The 19,262-nt window shown below is 36.5% G+C and overlaps 1 protein-coding gene across 3 annotated transcripts in view; it reads left to right on the top strand.

Moving 5' to 3' along the window:
* The window catches only part of LOC123541575 (dyslexia-associated protein KIAA0319-like protein), a 107,680-nt gene that overhangs the window by 13,906 nt on the left and 74,512 nt on the right, over positions 1-19,262 (top strand). For all 3 annotated transcript variants that reach the window (XM_045327141.2, XM_045327140.2, XM_045327142.2), the window contains exons 3-4: positions 9,331-9,642; positions 18,160-18,309. In XM_045327141.2, coding sequence (XP_045183076.2) covers positions 9,331-9,642; positions 18,160-18,309 — 462 coding nt within the window. The remainder of the gene's footprint in view (positions 1-9,330; positions 9,643-18,159; positions 18,310-19,262) is intronic.

Below are 19,262 nucleotides of genomic sequence, written 5' to 3'. Positions count from 1 at the left end.
TTATTTTGGGACTTTGCATATGATTATGAATCACTTACAAACTGTAAGTGTACTGTACTACCTCACAGAATACTGTACTGCCTCACTTGTACTGTACTGCCTCACAGAATACTGTACTGCCTCACTTGTACTGTACTGCCTCACAGAATACTGTACTGCCTCCTTGTACTGTACTGCCTCACAGAATATGTTATGTATAGCAAAGCCCCATAATATGCCCCTGCCTTATGAAAATTAACTCATTTTTGTTGGTGTAGGGGAGGATGCAATGGGCCTAAATAGTCTGGTTCCACCTCATCCCCGTTTGAAAAATGTTACACAACCTTTGTGTTACATGATGATATATGGCAGTTTGCTATAAAATAAGAATATATGGCATTATTTTACACTAGAATCTGCTATCCAGAAAATTAACTCTGTTTATTATATAATTGGACTTTGCCAGTTTAAAATTATTTCTCCTACCCTGTTTATTTTAGTTATAATTGGACTTTGCCAATTTAAACTGACTTCTCCTAATTTGAGACTTTATTTCAGAATTTCTCAGTCTTCCTAGACAGCTGTACGAAGCTGTATAAAACCTTTTATAAAACCTTATAAAGGCAATTTTTGAGCAAATGGTTTCCGTAATTGGTCTGGACGGAGATGTTTATATATAGTAATGAGTTTTCCCCTGCTGTGGCGGACTATACTTAACTGGCTTCATTAACTGTTAACTGTCCTCCAAATGATTTTTCTGTCATAAAGAGACCCAGCTTTTTACTACTTGATTATGTTCTTTTTGTTTGAGAGGGGGAGAATTAATCAAGTAACAAGTGGCCTTATCATCTTTCAAACAAGAAAGGGAGTTTTAGTAGAAATTATTAGAGTAAGGACAGACTGAACTTAGTTAGTCTCCTGATCATAATGTATCTACGGTGAGCATAATAGTCCTATAACTGTTGTCAATAGCTCCCTCAATGGTATAAGGTCTGTTTATATAAGTATATTTTTGGCATAGCTAAGGAACTGGTACCGGTTCTAAAGACATTGGTGTTAGAGATCTGGTAGAGCAAAAGGGCAATGCAAGTTCCGTGACAAATGTATGTTTTCTACTTGGCTTTCAAAAAAGGCTGCAGGAGAGACATCCAAAACGATATTAACCACGTTCATAGCTAGTAGGGGATGAGAGCATAATTACTATAATATTGTGCATGGGGTGTATTAGACAGGCTGAGACAGTTTGCCTAAGGCCAAATCTAATTTGGTCAATTAAAATCATTTTTACAAAATTTACAAAATTTAACAGTTGTATATTCAAAACAGATAACTCTTTAACTCTTTTACAAATAGCATAAAACCTTTCAAGTCAAAATGCTGTGAATAAATCAAACTGATGATTATTCCGTAAGTAAATATAGAGAAAAAATGTGCCGTAGTTGTAACTAAAGACAGACAACCTTGACATGAGCAGATAGGGTAAAAACCATACAGTTTATAATTTTTGATCAGTCTGTTATTATATCACATAAAACTGGATCTTGCCATAACTTTGAAACTACAAGATATTTTTCATGAAACTTTGTATATGGGTATATGGCATTGTGGAGAATATGCACATCCTTTTATTTTGTTGCTTATAATGGAAAAACTGTGGTTGCTATGGCAACAAATAGTAAAGAAATGAATATGACATACAAGTGGCAGAGTGGGGTCCTGCAATAACTTAAAAAGTACAAGATATTGATATATGGTCAGGGTTGCCAGCAGTCTTGAAAAGTCAGGGAAATTGGTTTCTTTTTCAAGGTCAGGGAATTGTCAGGGAATTTTAAAATTTGGTCAGTGAAAAATGAAAATCCTGGAAAGTCAGGGAAAAGTCAGGGAAAAATGATTTCAAAGCTCGAAGAAGTTAATCATTTTAAACTTTTGTGGCTATGGCAGTCTTCAAGCATTAAATTTAAGTAATTAAAAACAAAGTTTAATGATGTAATACTGTAACATGCATTTAATTTGTTTAAATCCCCCATTTTTGATTTTTGAGAATGATACTTTGCTAATACTATCAGGGTTCCAATGGTCTTGTTATTAACCATACTTTATTGTTTTTACCATGAGGAAAGTGTACCTTAAAAGATGTTAGATTTTTGATAGTTACATGTCTTGCAAAGATGCTTTTGGTATGTATCCTTTAATAATTAGGTTTCACTGACTAATAGTCACAATTATGTTTCATTGACTTGACCACCAAACAGTCATACAAGAAAGAAAACCATGTTTATTATCATTGTGTTTGATGTTTATGTTTAATATATTGGAAAATAAATACAAAACATTTGGAAAAAAAATAATGGGAGGATTTGACGGCTATAGGGGAGGTCAGGAGGCCGTTTAAATGTTTGGCGGTTTTGGTCAGTGAAAAACATGAATTGGTCAGGGAAAAGTCAGGGAATTTTATTCACCCAGAGTGCTGGCAACCCTGATGGTGAGATGGCAGTAAAGAGTGTAGGCAAGTTTTTCATTTGTTGCTAAATGTGATTGCAATGGCAACAAATAGTAAAAAGAAATGTGAAAGAAAAGGAGATTATGCGGAGATTTAAAAAGTACAAGAGATTCTTTTCAAGAAATTTGGTAAATAGGTAGAAGGTAGAAGGTAGTATGGAGAAAGTAGCTTCAATATTGTGTATTCTACTCTTCCTACCAATTCTATACAATCAAAATGAAACTTTGTATACATCATCAAATTGAACATCATCAAATTGAAGTAGACATGCACAAATTAACTGGGCTTTTGTTTAAAAATATTGTTGGAGTTAAAAAGCCATTTTGTGGACTTTATTAGCTCGACTATTCGAAGAATAGTCTAGCTATTCTACTCACCCTGGCGTCGGCGTCGGCGTCGGCGTCGGCGTCACACCTTGGTTAAGTTTTTGCATGCAAGTACATACAGCTATCATTTAAAGGCATATAGCTTTGAAACTTATTTATTCTTTTTCTAGGTCAATTACCAACCTCACTGGGTCAAGTTCCATAACTCTAACATGTATTTTGAGCAAATTATGCCCCCTTTTGGACTTAGAAAATTCTGGTTAAAGTTTTACATGCAAGTTACTATCTCCAAAACTAATGCAGATATTGAATTGAAACTTCACATGTGTCTTCGGGGTTATAAAACTAGTTGATAGCACCAAGTCCCATAACTCTGACCTTCATTTTGGCCAATTATGCCCCTTTTGTACTTAGAAAATTTTGGTTAAAGTTTTGCGTGCAAGTACATACAGCTATTACTAAAAGGCATATAGATTTGAAACTTATTTTTTTCTTTTCTAGATCAATTACCTACCTCACTGGGTCAAGTCCCATAACTCTGACATGTATTTGGCCAAATTATGCCCCCTTTTGGACTTAGAAAATTCTGGTTAAAGTTTGCGTGCAAGTTACATACAGCTATTACTAAAAGGCATATTGATTTGAAACTTATTTTTTCTTTTCTAGATCAATTACCTACCTCACTGGGCCAAGCCCCTAACTCTGACATGTATTTTGAGCAAATTATGCCCCCTTTTGAACTTAGAAAATCTGGTTAAAGTTTTACATGCAAGTTACTATCTCCAAAACTAATGCAGATATTAATTGAAATTCACATGTGTTTCGGGGTTATATAACTAGTTGATAGATCAAGTCCCATAACTCTGACTTGTATTTTGGGCAAATTATGCCCCTTTTGGACTTAGAAATCCTGGTTAAAGTTTTGCGTGCAAGTACATACAGCTATTACCAAAAGGCATATAGCTTTGAAACTTATTTATTCTTTTTCTAGGTCAGTTACCAACCTCACTGGGTCAAGTTCCATAACTCTTAACATGTATTTTGAGCAAATTATGCCCCCTTTTGGACTTAGAAAATTCTGGTTAAAGTTTTACATGCAAGTTACTATCTCCAAAACTAATGCAGATATGGAATTGAAACTTAACATGTTTCTTCGGGGTTATTAAACTAGTTGATAGCATCAAGTCCCATAACTCTGATATGCATTTTAGTCAAATTATGTCCCGTTTCGAACTTAAAACTCTTTTGATATTTAACATTTTGGGTAATAATTTCCTGCTTCTGTGACAATATTTCGAATAGTCGAGCTTGGCTGTCTTACGGACAGCTCTTGTTTATTATTCTGTTAAGTATTTGCAGAAATTATTGACATTATTTTGTTCTAAGTCAAGCTTTTATTCTGTTAATTGTCTATACAATGTTGTCTTTATAATTTGACTCCACAAGTAATATTGAGTAGTATTGGCAGACTTTAACTTTGTCTAGAGTGTACAGTCTGAAATGATGATCAGAATACAGATTATGTGGCTGTCAGAAAACTGGAGCATTTTCTTGTCTGTCAGAAACTGAAGCCAGCCAAGTACTTGATGATGGCAATCCAAGAGTTCATAACAGATTTTGGAATCCTAAATATATAATATAATGAGAAGGATTGTTTGACATGTCAATAAAAAAGATAATTAAAAAGTCAGATGCTGTTTTTTTTATAAACAAGTCCCTGAAAGTAATAGGAATTCTGATGATATTTTTCTCTCAAAGCATGACAAGATACTTCAGTTTGTCATTCTCATTATGATGAATTATGATGTATTTTCTATGAGAATATTTTTTTCAGGCTCTGTACTATCAAATGACAAAAGAATTCATTAATAGAGAAAGAGATGCTTGTATCCCAACAGATGTTTCTGATGTTTTTGTCAGTGCTGGAAAACCTCTTTGAACACCATTGAGTATAGGATGATTTAGGCCATCTTTGACCCCAAAAAATCAATAATGTATTGTGGTTGTTGATGTTGATTGAATTTTTTGTTTAGGTTCTTTTTCTGATAAAGGGACGCATTGATTTTCTGCACCTAGTGTTGGTTTGGTAGACATGTCCTTCATCAAGTGGCCTGTGCAGAACTAATGTGTCTTGAACAGTTGACTCTCCTAAGGTTGTGTGGCTGTTGCAAGTAGTGTGATCTGTTCGAAAGAGTAGAGTAAGATAAAATAAAAAGAAAATAAGTTGTAATTTATAAAATATATAATTATGCATAACAATCGAAATGAATATGAAAAGGTTGTGTGGCTGTTGCAAGTAGTGTGATCTGTTCGAAAGAGTAGAGTAAGATAAAATAAAAAGAAAATAAGTTGTAATTTATAAAATATATAATTATGCATAACAATCGAAATGAATATGAAAAAGCAGCAAGGCTGTGGAGTTTTGTAGACTTAGTTTTGGTGAAATTTTTTGTTTTTGTTGGGTTGAACGTTGCATGGACACAATTATATGTCATATGGCGACTTTCCAGCTTTTGATGTGTAGGATCAAGACCCCATGACCAGGTGCCCCTCCATGCATTATTTCATCATGGGCGGGCATTTGGGTAGAACCACTGACATCTGTAAGCCAGCTGGATGGTTTTATCACATAAAGAATTCAATGCTACGAGTGAGACTCTAACCCATATCGGTGAAGGGCAAGTGATCCAAAGTCAGCAACCTTAACCACTTGGCCACGGAGGCCCTGTTTGGTGAAATACTTGATTCACCTACAAATAGTGCAGAACACTGAAACAACTCTGGCACAGCAAATCAAGTGTGCCCAGTGTCACAGCAACCAGAACAAGTACTTAAAATAGAGGTCACTTTTTCAGTAATTGTAGATTTCCATAAATAACTCGTCAGAATTGGAATTGATAGAGAACATCTCCTAGTTAATAGCTTGTCTTAATTTGAATGTCCATTTATTAGAAATCCCCAGTGAACATGGACATAGTTATTTGCAGACGCCAGCTTTATTGATTTCTATTTGTTTCTATTAGTTAAGTCTAATCAAGCACCAGTGTCACATTGATGTCATTGCTGCTGATAAAAAGTGTTATGGCACATTTTGTTTTCTGGAATTGACCCAGTGATATCGTTTACTGACCATTTATTGATTGTTTAAAGTCAATTTTGCCACTATTTTCACCTGGTAATTTGATCTTAACTGTGGATTATAGCGACTATTGATACCCAGGGTTAAATACTAGATCCAGTTACCAGAAAAGTTCCTATTATTACTGAGAAATTAGTTGAGTCAGTATCTTGTCATGCATTTTGCATGATGTGGTACTACTGTGGTCATTATACTTATTTTTAGCTAGGGCTGTCATCGATAGAAACGATATCGATGTATCAACGATATATTTTTGTCGATCGATTATCGATTCCCATTTTCAAAAATCGATATTTTACAGAGAGAAAAAAACTATCCAGATAAACACCCAGACCCTCAAAAACAATTAAGTTCACAAAATTGCACATTTATGTAAAATGTAAAAGAGAAGTGAAGGCAAAATAAAAATGAAAGATTTTATTAATTTTTATTTCTTTTATTTCATTAATACAAATACAACACAATCAAACAGTAATATGATAAGTATGCAATAAAACTAAAAATAGCATTTACAGGACGGTATATAGTATGCATATGAACTAAAAGGTTGTTAATCTAACTTAATAATCGATATATCGATGTATCGTCGATATTTGTCTTCTGATATATCGGTATTGTCGATATGCCTAAGACCCAATCAATGACAGCCCTATTTTTAGCTTAGAAAGTTAATCTATGTTACAGAGGCCAAAAGGAGGCCAGTACATTCAGGGTAATGCCAGTGTATTGTACTCGATGTCATATGGTGGTAACAAAAAAACAAAAACTTTCCAAACTTGCATTTGCAGGCTTGTGGAGCCACACAATATACTTGTTCTTTACTTTGAGATTAACTTAATCCCTGCCAAGATTAAATCTCTTTTTTTGTGTGTGACTTACCTGCTAAGTTGGTCTGTGAGTTGGTTGTGTACCATGTCTTTGTGAGAAATGTAGATGTTTTGAGAATAGGCACAGGGATTGACAATGCTTTCTGGGGGATGTTTTTGTAGTTGAATTATTGTCTCCAAAAATCTGTTCTTCCGGATTTTGGCATAAATTCTTCTGATTTTTATGCCCCCAAAAGGAGGCATATTAGTTTTCAACTGTCCGTCCAATCGTTCGTTCGTTAGTCACAACGTTAACTTTTTGCATGAAGGCACTTTACTCGGGAACCACTGCACCCAGGACCTTCAAACTTCACATTCTGATAGTACTTATTGAGTACACGACCCCTACTGACTTTGGGGTCACCATGTCAAAGGTCAAGGTCACAGGGGCCAATGTTAACTTTTTGCATGAAGGCACTTTACTCGCGAACCACTGCACCCAGGACCTTCAAACTTCACTTGCTGATAGTACTTATATTGAGTACACGACCTCTACTGACTTTGGGGTCACCAAGTCAAAGGTCAAGGTCACAGGGGCCAATGTTAACTTCTTGCATGAAGGCACTTTACTCGCGAACCACTCCACCTAGGACCTTCAAACTTCACATGCTATTAGTACTTATTGAGCACACGACCCCTATGGACTTTGGGGTCACCAGGTCAAGGTCACCAGGTCAAAGGTCAAGGCACTGCGGGGGCATTTGTCACCATTAGAGACAGCTCTTGTTTGTTTACTTATTCCAGTTTTGCAAAACCTCAAATGATTCTTACATAATTATGTACACATTACCATTTAAAACATGAGGCACTCACTGTGTTTTAAGTCATTTTTTTTTAAAGTTTTATTTAACAGTTACATTTATTAATTATCGGAAATATTGTTTGTGTTATTCAAGCAATTTTTCCTCAATTTCAATTGTATTAGCATAGTTTTCTCCTATTTGGCCCCTGCCACCATTACCCAAAAACCGAAGAAAAATAATGGTTTAAAATGAAGCAGTTGCAAAATTTATGAGGCTATTGTGTAAAACAACAGTAATCTCTTTAAATATGTTTTATTCTTTCTGGAAAGGAATCCAGAATTTGTCTTTTTTGTATTATTTATAAAGGAATGCTATGGCATATATACATGTTGTTATGGAAGATGAATGGTGGTTCTCATTAATAGTCTACAAAAACCTTCGTTACAGTTTTCGTACTAATATGTCATATTAAATAGAAAATTACTTTATTCCCCTATGACAGTGCATAATATTACCAATATGTCATTTATTTATTGTGTGGGCGAACAGGATCTAGATAATTTCAGGTACATTTATACTCGTTTTAGAAATATATATACCCTTAAAGCAACTAGCCCAAAAGTTTTTTTGATTTTTTATTGGGAAAGGTGGCCGGGGAGGGGAGAAGTACAAGTGGTTAAATATTATTTTTCATACATAACAGAAATTTAGACCATGTTTAGAAAATAAATTGAAATTCTGTCATTCTTTTGAAGTTATGAACAAATAATGAATATCAAATTATTATTTGAATGTTTAAATGTTTTTCACTTATGATGTTGATTGTTTGTTTTAGAGACTGTAAAATTATTTGATTATTTTAGCAATTAATTTCGTGGACTTGGGGGGAAAAAGCTGTTTTTATTTAATGGATGATGATCAAGTACATCTGAATTTTATATCTCTCTTGGAATTAAATTTTATGAACTGATGCATTCTTAAAGTCCACGAAAAATAAGTCTGCCACAAATAATAAAGATTTTTCAGTATACAGTTTATTTGAAACACAAAATTTAATGTTTTCATCATAACTATGAATCATGTAGCTTTAAATTTAAATTTATACAAAAGTTTTTGCAAAAAATAAAGGTTTCTGATAAAAGGGTTACCGGGAATTAAATGAAGTTTCAGGATATACATTTATGTGCTGTAAATTCAGAAATATTATTGGCAGATATTTACAAGGGTTTTTGATTTCTTCAAGAAGGATATTGTTTGCGAAAGTTGACAGCTTAATAGTCAGACTTTACTTGATAAGACTGTTTTCAAATTTTGTTTTGCAAATCTTTGGTTGCATGAATGAACATTTGCATATCCTTGTCAGATATTACTTATGATTCCTCATTACATGCTCTCTATGACTTACAAGCTCACAATGCCTTTGATTGAGATGGTTACACTATAAAGGTCAGCAAAAAGTAGATACATGTTTAAAAATCGTGTATTTCTTTTCTATAGTAATATATTCATTTTAATTGTAGACAATCAAATATGTCAGTTTGAGTTTGTAAGTTCTTATTACCTCCCTTTCAGATGCATACAAAATGCCTTTTTTCCGACTGTGATTATTAACTTAGTTTGATAATCAGACCAGTAAATCAGTGGGGGAAAAAGGACAGGATTCAAGGCTCTAGTTTCAGTTTAACATTGGTTAAGTTCACATTTTTCCCCATGGGCTTACACCAGTCAAATCTTAGCAGAAAATTAAGTTTGAAGAGTTTGTTTTTTTTACTTTCAGACTGTTTGTGTCAGATATGCGATCAGACTGCGGAAACATTGCCCCTGGAGACGATGAAACAACATCTTCATCCGACAGCCATACCACGAGGCCGAGTGGATGCTGGATATTTCGAGGAGGATACCGAGGCAGAAGATGAAGCTGAATGCCTTGTAAGCTGCTGTGAGAAGCCTTTATGCAACGTTGCGTGGTACTCGCAGGGGAAATGTTTTACCATCGAGTGTAACGAGCAGGATGAAGCAGCCTGTGATCCCATCCCGCAGTCTTCAGCAAAATATAATAGGACATTGTTTATTCAAGTGCGATCTATAAGTAAGTGTTTAAGTTTCTTCTGGTACACTGTGTAGCGTGTTGATGTAATACATGTTTAACCTTCACCCTGCTATAATTCTAAAATGTACTAGTCCGTCATTCAATTTGGGTAGTACCACTAACTCAAAGGGGTGTTCTCTGAAAATTTATTGGATAGCGCATAGTGCAGACCATGATCAGCCTGCACGTCCATGCAGGCTGATCTTGGTCTGCACTGGTCGCAACGTCCAAATCCTTTGCCGCAAGCAGGCTAAAGTTTAATGCTGTATTTAACAGTATTTATAATAGGTAATTAACTCATTTTAATCAGGTTTGTATTAGATGTAGCTGTAATATCTTGTTGCTAACAAGTCTAAACTGACAACTTCTTCGCATGAATCAGAGGCGGAGGACAAATGACTATAGAGGTATTGTATTCTATCACACTTCTCAAACTTTCTCCATTTTATTTACAGTGGTAGTCTTGATAGCTAGACAGGCAGCTAAAAATTTTAGGAATGTTTTATATTTTAATGACAAAACTTAGATAAAAAGTGGGTTGGCAAAACTGGAATAAAAAATGGCTTTTTGTGAGGTGACATGAAGTCATGGTTTTTATACGCCCAAAGAGACGTATTATGTTATGACCCCGGTGTCTGTCCATCCGTTTCTTAGCAATTTCATGTCCACTCTGTAACTCTTGAACCCTTTGAAGCTTGACACAACTGTTAACCACATCTAAACGATGTGCAGAGCACATGTTTTGAATGGCTCACTTCAAGGCCAAGGTCACACTTAGGGGTCAAAGGTCATATGTTTTTTTTCGGGTCCACCCTGTAACTCTTGAACCTCTTGAAGAATTTTTAAAAAAGAAACTTGGCACAAAATTAATGTTCACCACATTGAAATGATGTGCAGAGTGCATGTTTTGGATGGCTTTCTACAAGGTCAAGGTCATACATAGGGGTCAAAACTGTTTTGTGTCCGATCTGTAACTCTTGAACCCCTTGAAGGATTTTGAAGAAACTTGGCACAAATGTTCACCACATCGAGATGACATGCAAAGCACATGTTTTGGATGGCTCGCTTCAAGCTCAAGGTCACACTTAGTTTCAGTGGTCATATGACTTTGTTTTGTGTCCGCACTATAACTCTTTAACCCCTTGAAGGATTATAAAGAAACTGGGCACAAATGTTCACCATATCAGGGGTTCCACTAGACCTGAAAACCCAAGAGTCCCAGGACCCTTGGGCCCAAATTTTGAAGGGTCCTTTTCCAAAATACAGCAGTCCTGTCCCAACACGTCTATATAATTGACTATATTTTTTTATTTAGTAATACGTAGATCTTTACCTATATTATAAGAAAACAATAAACCCAAGATCATGTTATAGCATAATAAAAATGTCAGTTTCAGGTCATATATTGTAAACTAATATTTATCAAAATTCATGTTATTTTGATTAGGTTTTTCTTCTGTTTCATTTAATTTTTAATAACAGAACAGTGCTATAACACTTTATATAAAAGTGTATCCAAAATGTACTGTCCGGATACTGGTACACTTTCGAAATGTCATCGGAAAGTAGTTTTTGCTCAGTTTACTTGGCCAACTAAGCTAAATCAGAGATAGTCCCTCAAATAATGATGCTACTTATCATTAAAAACAGCATTGAAAGTCAGTTTTTTAAGGAATTTTGGAAATATGCATTATGACATCGGGTGTAATTCGACTCGTGAACGGACACTCTAAACTTATTTTTGCTTTCAAAATTCATCAAAATTTGTGAAGCTTCTTGTTGAAATTATGGTATGATCACTAAGCAATGGTCTAATTTAAGGTTTGCATGAAAAAATCTTGCAGGGCACTTTTCACATGCTCGGTAATCGGCTGCTTACGATAACTTAATAATTGGCGCCTTTTTTGACAGTACACAGGATCAATACGCTTTATCAGTTACTTTCAACACTTCATTGATTCTTGTTACCTATGTGCACTCGCCGTGACATAACTTGCTGATAAAAAAATCAGCGAGGCATGTCTACAGGAGAAAGGGCGGGATTTAGCAGAAGATCAAAGGCAGGAGGGCATGACCACGAGTGTTTATTTTGGAATACACGTGTCTATCGTGGAAATAGTTTTACTGAAGGAAATGAATGAGAAAGGATTATCGAAGGAAAATGCCTCCGGGTCCCGAAGGACGCACAGGCAAGTATCATGCCGGGTCCTTTGAGCATCTTTTGAAAATCTCCCGGGTCCGGACCCGGGGTCCCGGGTCAAATGGAACCCCTGCCATATTGCTCTACACGTCCGCCCCGCCACCCCTCATGAATACAAATCTTTTCACTCTCACTGTTTGGAGAAGTTGCGGGTGTAGGTGTATGTTTTTGGGGTTTGGAGTGGAGATGTATGTCTGATTGCAGTCTCCTTTAAAGCAATAGAAAAAGCATCTCTTTTTGGTTTCTATTCTCCATTAATGCTGTCTTTAGATAGACTCTATATCAATGATCTATTTTATTTAAACTAATTGTCCTGGGAAGAAGAAAAACAGTTTTTTGTTTGTGCCTTCTCCTGTCATGATCATGCGTAATACTGTATATGCTCATATAAATGCTCTTTTGACGACTTTGTCAGACGGATGAATATTTATATGCATGATTTTCACAGGGGAGTGCATGAGTGAAGGGAATTTTTATCGATGCAAATGAGCATGAAATATGGTTGAAATATCTTTTAATCAATTCCTTTTTGAGAATTTTATATATCAAAATTTCGAATTCTGTTATAAAACGTTTCCTAGACTTCAATATACTGTGTTTCGCATGTTAAGCCATGTCTCAAATGACATACATACCATTGATCTAGAAATACAATTCATTTTTTTGCAAAAAAGGGGTAAATCTTTACCACTTCTTTTGCAAACAAACCACCGCCAGTGATTATTATCCTCCATATACTGTAACGTTATCCAGGAAAACTGTAACAGCAGCATCCTAAATCTGTGACATGATATCCTCCACAACCGAGTCTCGTGTAACAGTTCCTCCCCCGTGATTTTGAAAAATGAAAATGGAACCAATGCAATGTCTGACACAGCTAGTGTACATCAACATTTTCTTTTTCCAGACTCTTGGAAAGTATAATAGCTAAAGCCTTCAAACTGATGACTAAGAACCATGTGAGGAGATCCTTACTTTTTTCGGGTCGAAGCTCAAAGCAACAATGACCCGGATATTGAAAATGGTTTCCAAAGTCTAAGTTAATTGGAAAGTATTGTAGCTGTAGCTTTCAAAAGTTTCACAATGACTAAAGACCACAGTAGGAAGATCCCAGCTTCTTTTTGGTTTATAGGCTCAGAGGTGAAGGCCACAGGGACCTGACTTAATTTCTGGTCGGGAGGGGGAGGGGTTTGTGGGCTCTATGAAAGTGTAATAGCTACAACCTTAGTACTACTTGAGGAAGATCTAGATTGATTTTGGAACAGTGTTTCAAAGGGTAAGGTCAAAGGGACCAGATTTAATTATTTGAAGTAATTTTTATGGCCCCGAACGTGGGCATATTAAAATCGCACTGCCCGTGCGTCCGTCCGCCTGTCTGCATACGGTAAATTCTTGACCGGGCTGTAACTCTGCCATCCATGAAGGGATTTTAAAACAATTTGAAATAAATGTTTACCATAATGAGATGACATGTCATGCACAAGACCCAGACCCCTAGCTCCAAAGTCAAGGTCACACTTAGAGGTCAAAAGTTAACAGGGTATGTTTCGTGTCCGGTCCATATCTCTGCCATTCATCAAGAGATTTTGAAATTACTTGGCGTATATGTTCCCCATAATGAGACAACATATGTCATGCACAGGATCCAGACCCTTAGCTCTAAGGTCAAGGACACACTTAGAGGTTAAAGGTTAACATGGTCTGTTTCTTGTCCGGTCCATGATTGTCATTGATAAAGGGATTTTAAAATTACTTGGCATAAATATTCCCTATATTGAGATGACGTGTCAATCGCAAGACCCAGACCCCTAGCTCCAAAGTCAAGGTCACCTTTGGAGAACCTTTTTTTTCTCCGTCTGGTCACTAAATGATTCATACCTAAACTATTCTGGCATATTTTGCGCAGACAACTGTAGCAATCTTCGGGCACCCTTTGGGGGGCATTTGTCACTATTAGTGACAGCTCTTATTTGTTTCTGAGTGCAGAGTCAAAGAGTAATGGGCTACAGCTTTCAAAAATTGTGTTGACATGGCTTATAGGTCAAAAGTCAAGATCACTGTAATGGGGAGACTGAAAATGGTTTCCTGGCTCATAAAGTGTGATAGCCCTGGCATTCAGACTTTACACAGTGACAAAGTTCCACAGGACAAAGATCTCTATCCAATTTAGGGTTAGTGGCTCAAAGGGGAAGGTCACAAGGACCTGACCTAATTTCCGATACTTTTTAGCTTGTCTATTCAAAGAATAGGTAGAGCTATTGGACTCGCCTATGCATCAGCGTCCCGATTTGGTTAAGTTTTTGTATGTGAGCTGATATCTCAGTAGTCGCTTGAGGGAATGGATTGAAACTTCACACACTTTATTCACACTTTATTCACTGTTATAAACTGACTTACATTGCTCAGGTTCCATAACTCTATTTTGCTTTTTTACAAAATTATGGCCCTTTTTTAACATAGACTTATATAGGGAAAAACTTTAAAAATCTTTTTGTCTAAAACCGTTAGACCTAGGCCTTTGTTATTTGATGTGTTGCATTGCCTTGAGGTCCTCTACCAAAATTGTTCAAATTATAACCCTGGGGTGAAAAGAGGCCCTGCCCTATGGGGTCTCAAGTTTTACATAGACTTAAATAGAAAAAAACTTAAAAAATCTTCTTGCCTGAAACTGCAAGGCCTAGGCTTCTGATATTTGGTATGTTATTTTGCCTTGTGGTCCTCTACCAAAACTGTTCAAATTATGCCCCTGGAGTGAAAAGAGGCCCTGCCCTAGAGGTCCCAAATTTAACATAGACTTATATAGGGAAAAAAAATTTCTTGCCTAGACCTTTGGTATTTGGAATGTAGCATTGCCTAGTGGATGTCTAACAAGATTGTTCAAATTATTCCCCTGGGGTGAAACGAGGCCCTGCCCTGGGGGTCACTTGCTATATGAGTTATATAGGAATAAATACTTCAAAAATTATCAGATCATATTTCCTAGACTGTTTAATTAGAATTACCTGATGACCCCAAGTGATTAGGGGTCACCTGACTGTGACCTTGATCTGCTGACCTACTTTCTTGTTTTTTATGCCCCCGAAGGGAGGCATATAGTTTTTGAACAGTCTGTCGGTCTGTCAGTCTCTCCGCAATTTTCGTGTCCGGTCCATATCTTTGTCATCGATGGATGGCTTTTCAAATAACTTGGCATAAATGTGTACCACAGTAAGACGACGTGTCGCGCGCAAGACCCAGGTCCGTAACTCAAAGGTCAAGGTCACACTTAGACATTTAAGGATAGTGCATTGATGGGCGTGTCCAGTCCATATCTTTGTCATCGATGGATGGATTTTCAAATAACTTGGCATGAATGTGTACCACAGTAAGACGACGTGTCGCGCGCAAGACCCAGGTCGGTAGCTCAAAGGTCAAGGTCACACTTAGACATTTAAGGATAGTGCATTGATGGGCGTGTCCGGTCCATATCTTTGTCATCGATGGATGGATTTTCAAATAACTTGGCATGAATGTGTACCACAGTAAGACGACGTGTCGTGCGCAAGACCCATGTCCGTAGCTCAAAGGTCAAGGTCACACTTAGACATTAAAGGATAGTGCATTGATGGGCATGTCCGGTCCATATCTTTGTCATCGATGGATAGATTTTCAAATAACTTGGCATGAATGTGTACCACAGTAAGACGACGTGTCGCGCGCAAGACCCAGGTCCGTAGCTCAAAGGTCAATATCACACTTAGACGTTAAAGGTCATTTTTCATGATAGTGCATTGATGGGCGTGTCCGGTCCATATCTTTGTCATTCATGCATGGATTTTAAAATAACTACGCATGAATGTGTGACACAGTAAGACGACGTGTCGGGCGCAAGACCCAGCTCCGTAGGTCAAAGGTCCTAAATTCTAACATTGGCCATAACTACTCATTCAAAGTGCCATCGGGGGCATATGTCATCCTATGGAGACAGCTCTTGTTTAAGATACAGCCTTGAAATTTGGATGACATGTACAGTTTTGCACACCCATCTTAAAACTGACTTTCAGTGACCATGAATATGACCTACTGACCCACTTTGTAATATTTTAGCATTAGTTAGCTGTTTTAAATATGTGGCTCATATTACTCAAGTGAGCGATTCAGGGTCATCATGACCCTCTTGTTGGACTTTAATATTAATTCAATTGACAAGGCTGTTGAATAGTCCAGTGTTGCTGTCCTCTGACCGCTCTTGTTGTTTTTGGCTGTAAGTCAGGAAGTGAAATAGTTAAAGATTATGACAAAGTCTTGTTTGTGGAAGATCCCTGTTTTAGGGTCAGTGGGTCACAGGAATATCCCCACTCCCCTCCACACAGTGAACTTAAGTCTTGAACTCTTTGTATCAGTTTGTTAGAAACTTTGCTGCTTACTATAATTACAAAGAATTGGAAGAATTTTCTCAATTTTGAAATTGGACACAAGCCCCTTTAAAGTATATGGTTTGGCTAAAACTTATGTTTTTGGTTGAAGTCTGTTTTATATGAATTTTTTGTCAACTTTTAGAAGTGATTTATAACAATAAAAGGCCATAAAAAGTGGGGGAGTGGGAGTAATTTATTTGAGGATATATGGTATTTTTAGACAGAGAAAAATGTCCTATAGTCCTTAAATTTATCCTATCCGGATTATGCAAGTTTTATCCTTGCCATATTGATTAAGCACAGGCAGGAGACAAAAGGGATAACATGTGGCATCATTGACTATATTGTAAGCAGGATGATTTTCTAGATAGTTTTATTTTAATTTCTGTTCCTGGACAGCAGGGACTTTAAAACAGTCATAAATAAAAACCTGTGTTTTTTGTGTTAGAAACTGTTATTTGTCAAAAGATGTCTTATCCACACAAAAAATGCTACTGATTTGTAAATTATGAAATAAAAGCGGGACAAAAATGCACTATGTGACAGTAATGTTATATTAAGCCTTTCAGTGATGTTATATGATAGGAAAAATTGAATTGAGTCACCAAGATGTATTCATATCTGTTATAACAAGGCTTAAATGATTCTCTTGCAAAAAAAATATCAATATTTGCAAACATGTTTCTCGTTATATCACCTTAATTTACATAATATCTTAACGAAATTACAGTCAACCTGTAGTAAAAATGTTCTTACTTGGCACTACATTCTCAGATTTTTTAAATAAACTCTTTAATCCTTACCTTGCTATATTTCTATAATGAACTGGTCCGTCTTTCAATTTGGACAGTACCACTTATTACTCAAAGGGGTTTTCACTGAAAATTTACTGACTGAATAGCGTATAGTGCAGACCATGATCAGACTGCACGGATGTGCAGGCTGATCTTGGTCTGCACTGGTCACAAAGGCAGAATCATCTGCTGCCAGCAGGCTAAGGGTTAAAACAAAATGTAAATTCTACTTTCCTGTTTACAATTCGAAACTGATAATTGCTGTACCACAGAAATGCCGATAGCTCCCTTTCCTTATCACCATTTTTGGTGGTGGAACTAGGGTGTAGTAGCCGTGACTATACCGCAATCTGTTACATAAAATATTTTGAGGGTAGCAGACTGTTCCAGGCAATCTATATTAGCAACCAGTACTGTGAAAACATTAATATTCGTTGGGGACTAATTTTCGTGGATTTCGTGGTTGAGTCAATCCACGAAATTTAATCCCAACGAACAAGTAAAATTCCCTTTCATTTTATGTTCAAAAGTTTAAATCCACGATTTCATATCCCCACGAAATTGCCGTTTTGACCAAAACCACGAAATTTCATGCCCACGAAATTTAATGATTTCAAGGTATATTCAATCATTAGGTGAGCACAATTCATACCACCCTTGGCTGTCGCAACCATGTTATCAGTACATCGAAATGTGCCATGATGTTTTGATTGGGCCATTCTGCACGACTCTAAAGATGTACTGAATTGATGCACGTGCTACTAGTACTGGCCCAGCTAAAACAAGTTCCGATGGGGTTAGGTTGGTTTACCAAGTCAATTAGGGGAATACAATTCAGTCCACCAAGTGTTTAACAATGCAGACTATTACTGAATTTGATGTGAAATACACCAATATAGAAACTATCCACTTTAGTATGTCTCTTTGATGTTTCTTCCCTCCGTACCAAACACCAGTCACAAAATGTTCTTTTTATAAGGAAATATTAAATGCTCACAACTGTACATTTACAGTAAAAATGTTATATTCATTTTTCAGAAATGAATGGAAATTTGTATGTATTTCAAAGCTCCTATGTTTTGAAAACAATAGGTACTGTCAGTTTCAAGTTTGTATTTCTTTGCAGATACAACACGTTATACACCAGAATGTAACCTGTCAAAGAATACTTGTGGTGAAAATTACCATTGTATACTCAATTCCAACAAAGTTAGAAGATGTGAATGTATGACAGGCTTCGTTAGAAAAAGTTCCCATTCCAAGACATGCATTCCAGGTAAGATTTTGCTTTAAATAGTCAACTAACTTTGAAAGAACTTTATTTAGTCATTTCTGCAATGCTATATTCATGCCTCTCTACAAAGAAGTGGTGTTATATTGCTTTGCACCTGTTGGTGGGTCTGTCCGTAGAACAAATAGTTTCTGCCCAATAACTTGAGAACCACTTGACCTAGAACCTTCAAACTTGGTGCCATGATTGGGTTATGAAGTAGATGAATGTTATAGTTTTTGGTCAAAGATCGAGGTCACAGGGGCCTGAACATTGAAAACAGTATCCATCCAATAACTTTAGAACCACTTGACCCAGAACCTTGAAACTTAGTAGCATGATAGGGCTTATCAAGTAGATGACCCCTATCAAGATTTTGGGTCTATAGATGAAAGGTCAAGGTCAAAAAGGTCTGAAACATGAAAACAGTTTCTGCCCTATAACTTGAGAACCACTTGACCCAGAACCCTCAAACTTGGTATCATGATTGGGTTATAAAGTAGATTAACCTTATTGTTTTGGGTTCCCTATATGTATATATATATATTACCTACCTTTGTGGCTCTAATTGTCTAATTTTGTGTTCAGTATTGAAATTAGTGCATTTCTAACCATGTAGTTATCATGTCTCCCACCACACAGTGGTGTGGGAAACATATTGATTTACTCCTGTTTGTGTGTGTGTCCCTCTGTCTGTGTGTCTGTCACAAATCTTGTCCGCGCTCTAAGACGAACATTTCTCATCTGATCTTCACCAAACTTGAAGAAAATGTGTTTGCCAATAAGTCCTCTGCCAAGTTTGTTAACTAGCCAGATCGGCCCAGGCACTTCGGAATTATGGCTCTTGAAACTTGTTTTTGATAATGAAAGCACTTAAAGTCTGATAAGGCAGTTGAGGTCTTGGTTGACTCATATACTACTACTCAGATGATTAGGCAGTTGTGGGAAAGCAGCTCTAG

This window comes from Mercenaria mercenaria, chromosome 16, assembly GCF_021730395.1.
Source record: "Mercenaria mercenaria strain notata chromosome 16, MADL_Memer_1, whole genome shotgun sequence".
NCBI lineage: Eukaryota > Metazoa > Mollusca > Bivalvia > Venerida > Veneridae > Mercenaria > Mercenaria mercenaria.
The sequence above is the reverse complement of the archived record's forward strand: the minus strand, read 5'-3'. Positions and strand labels throughout refer to the sequence as shown.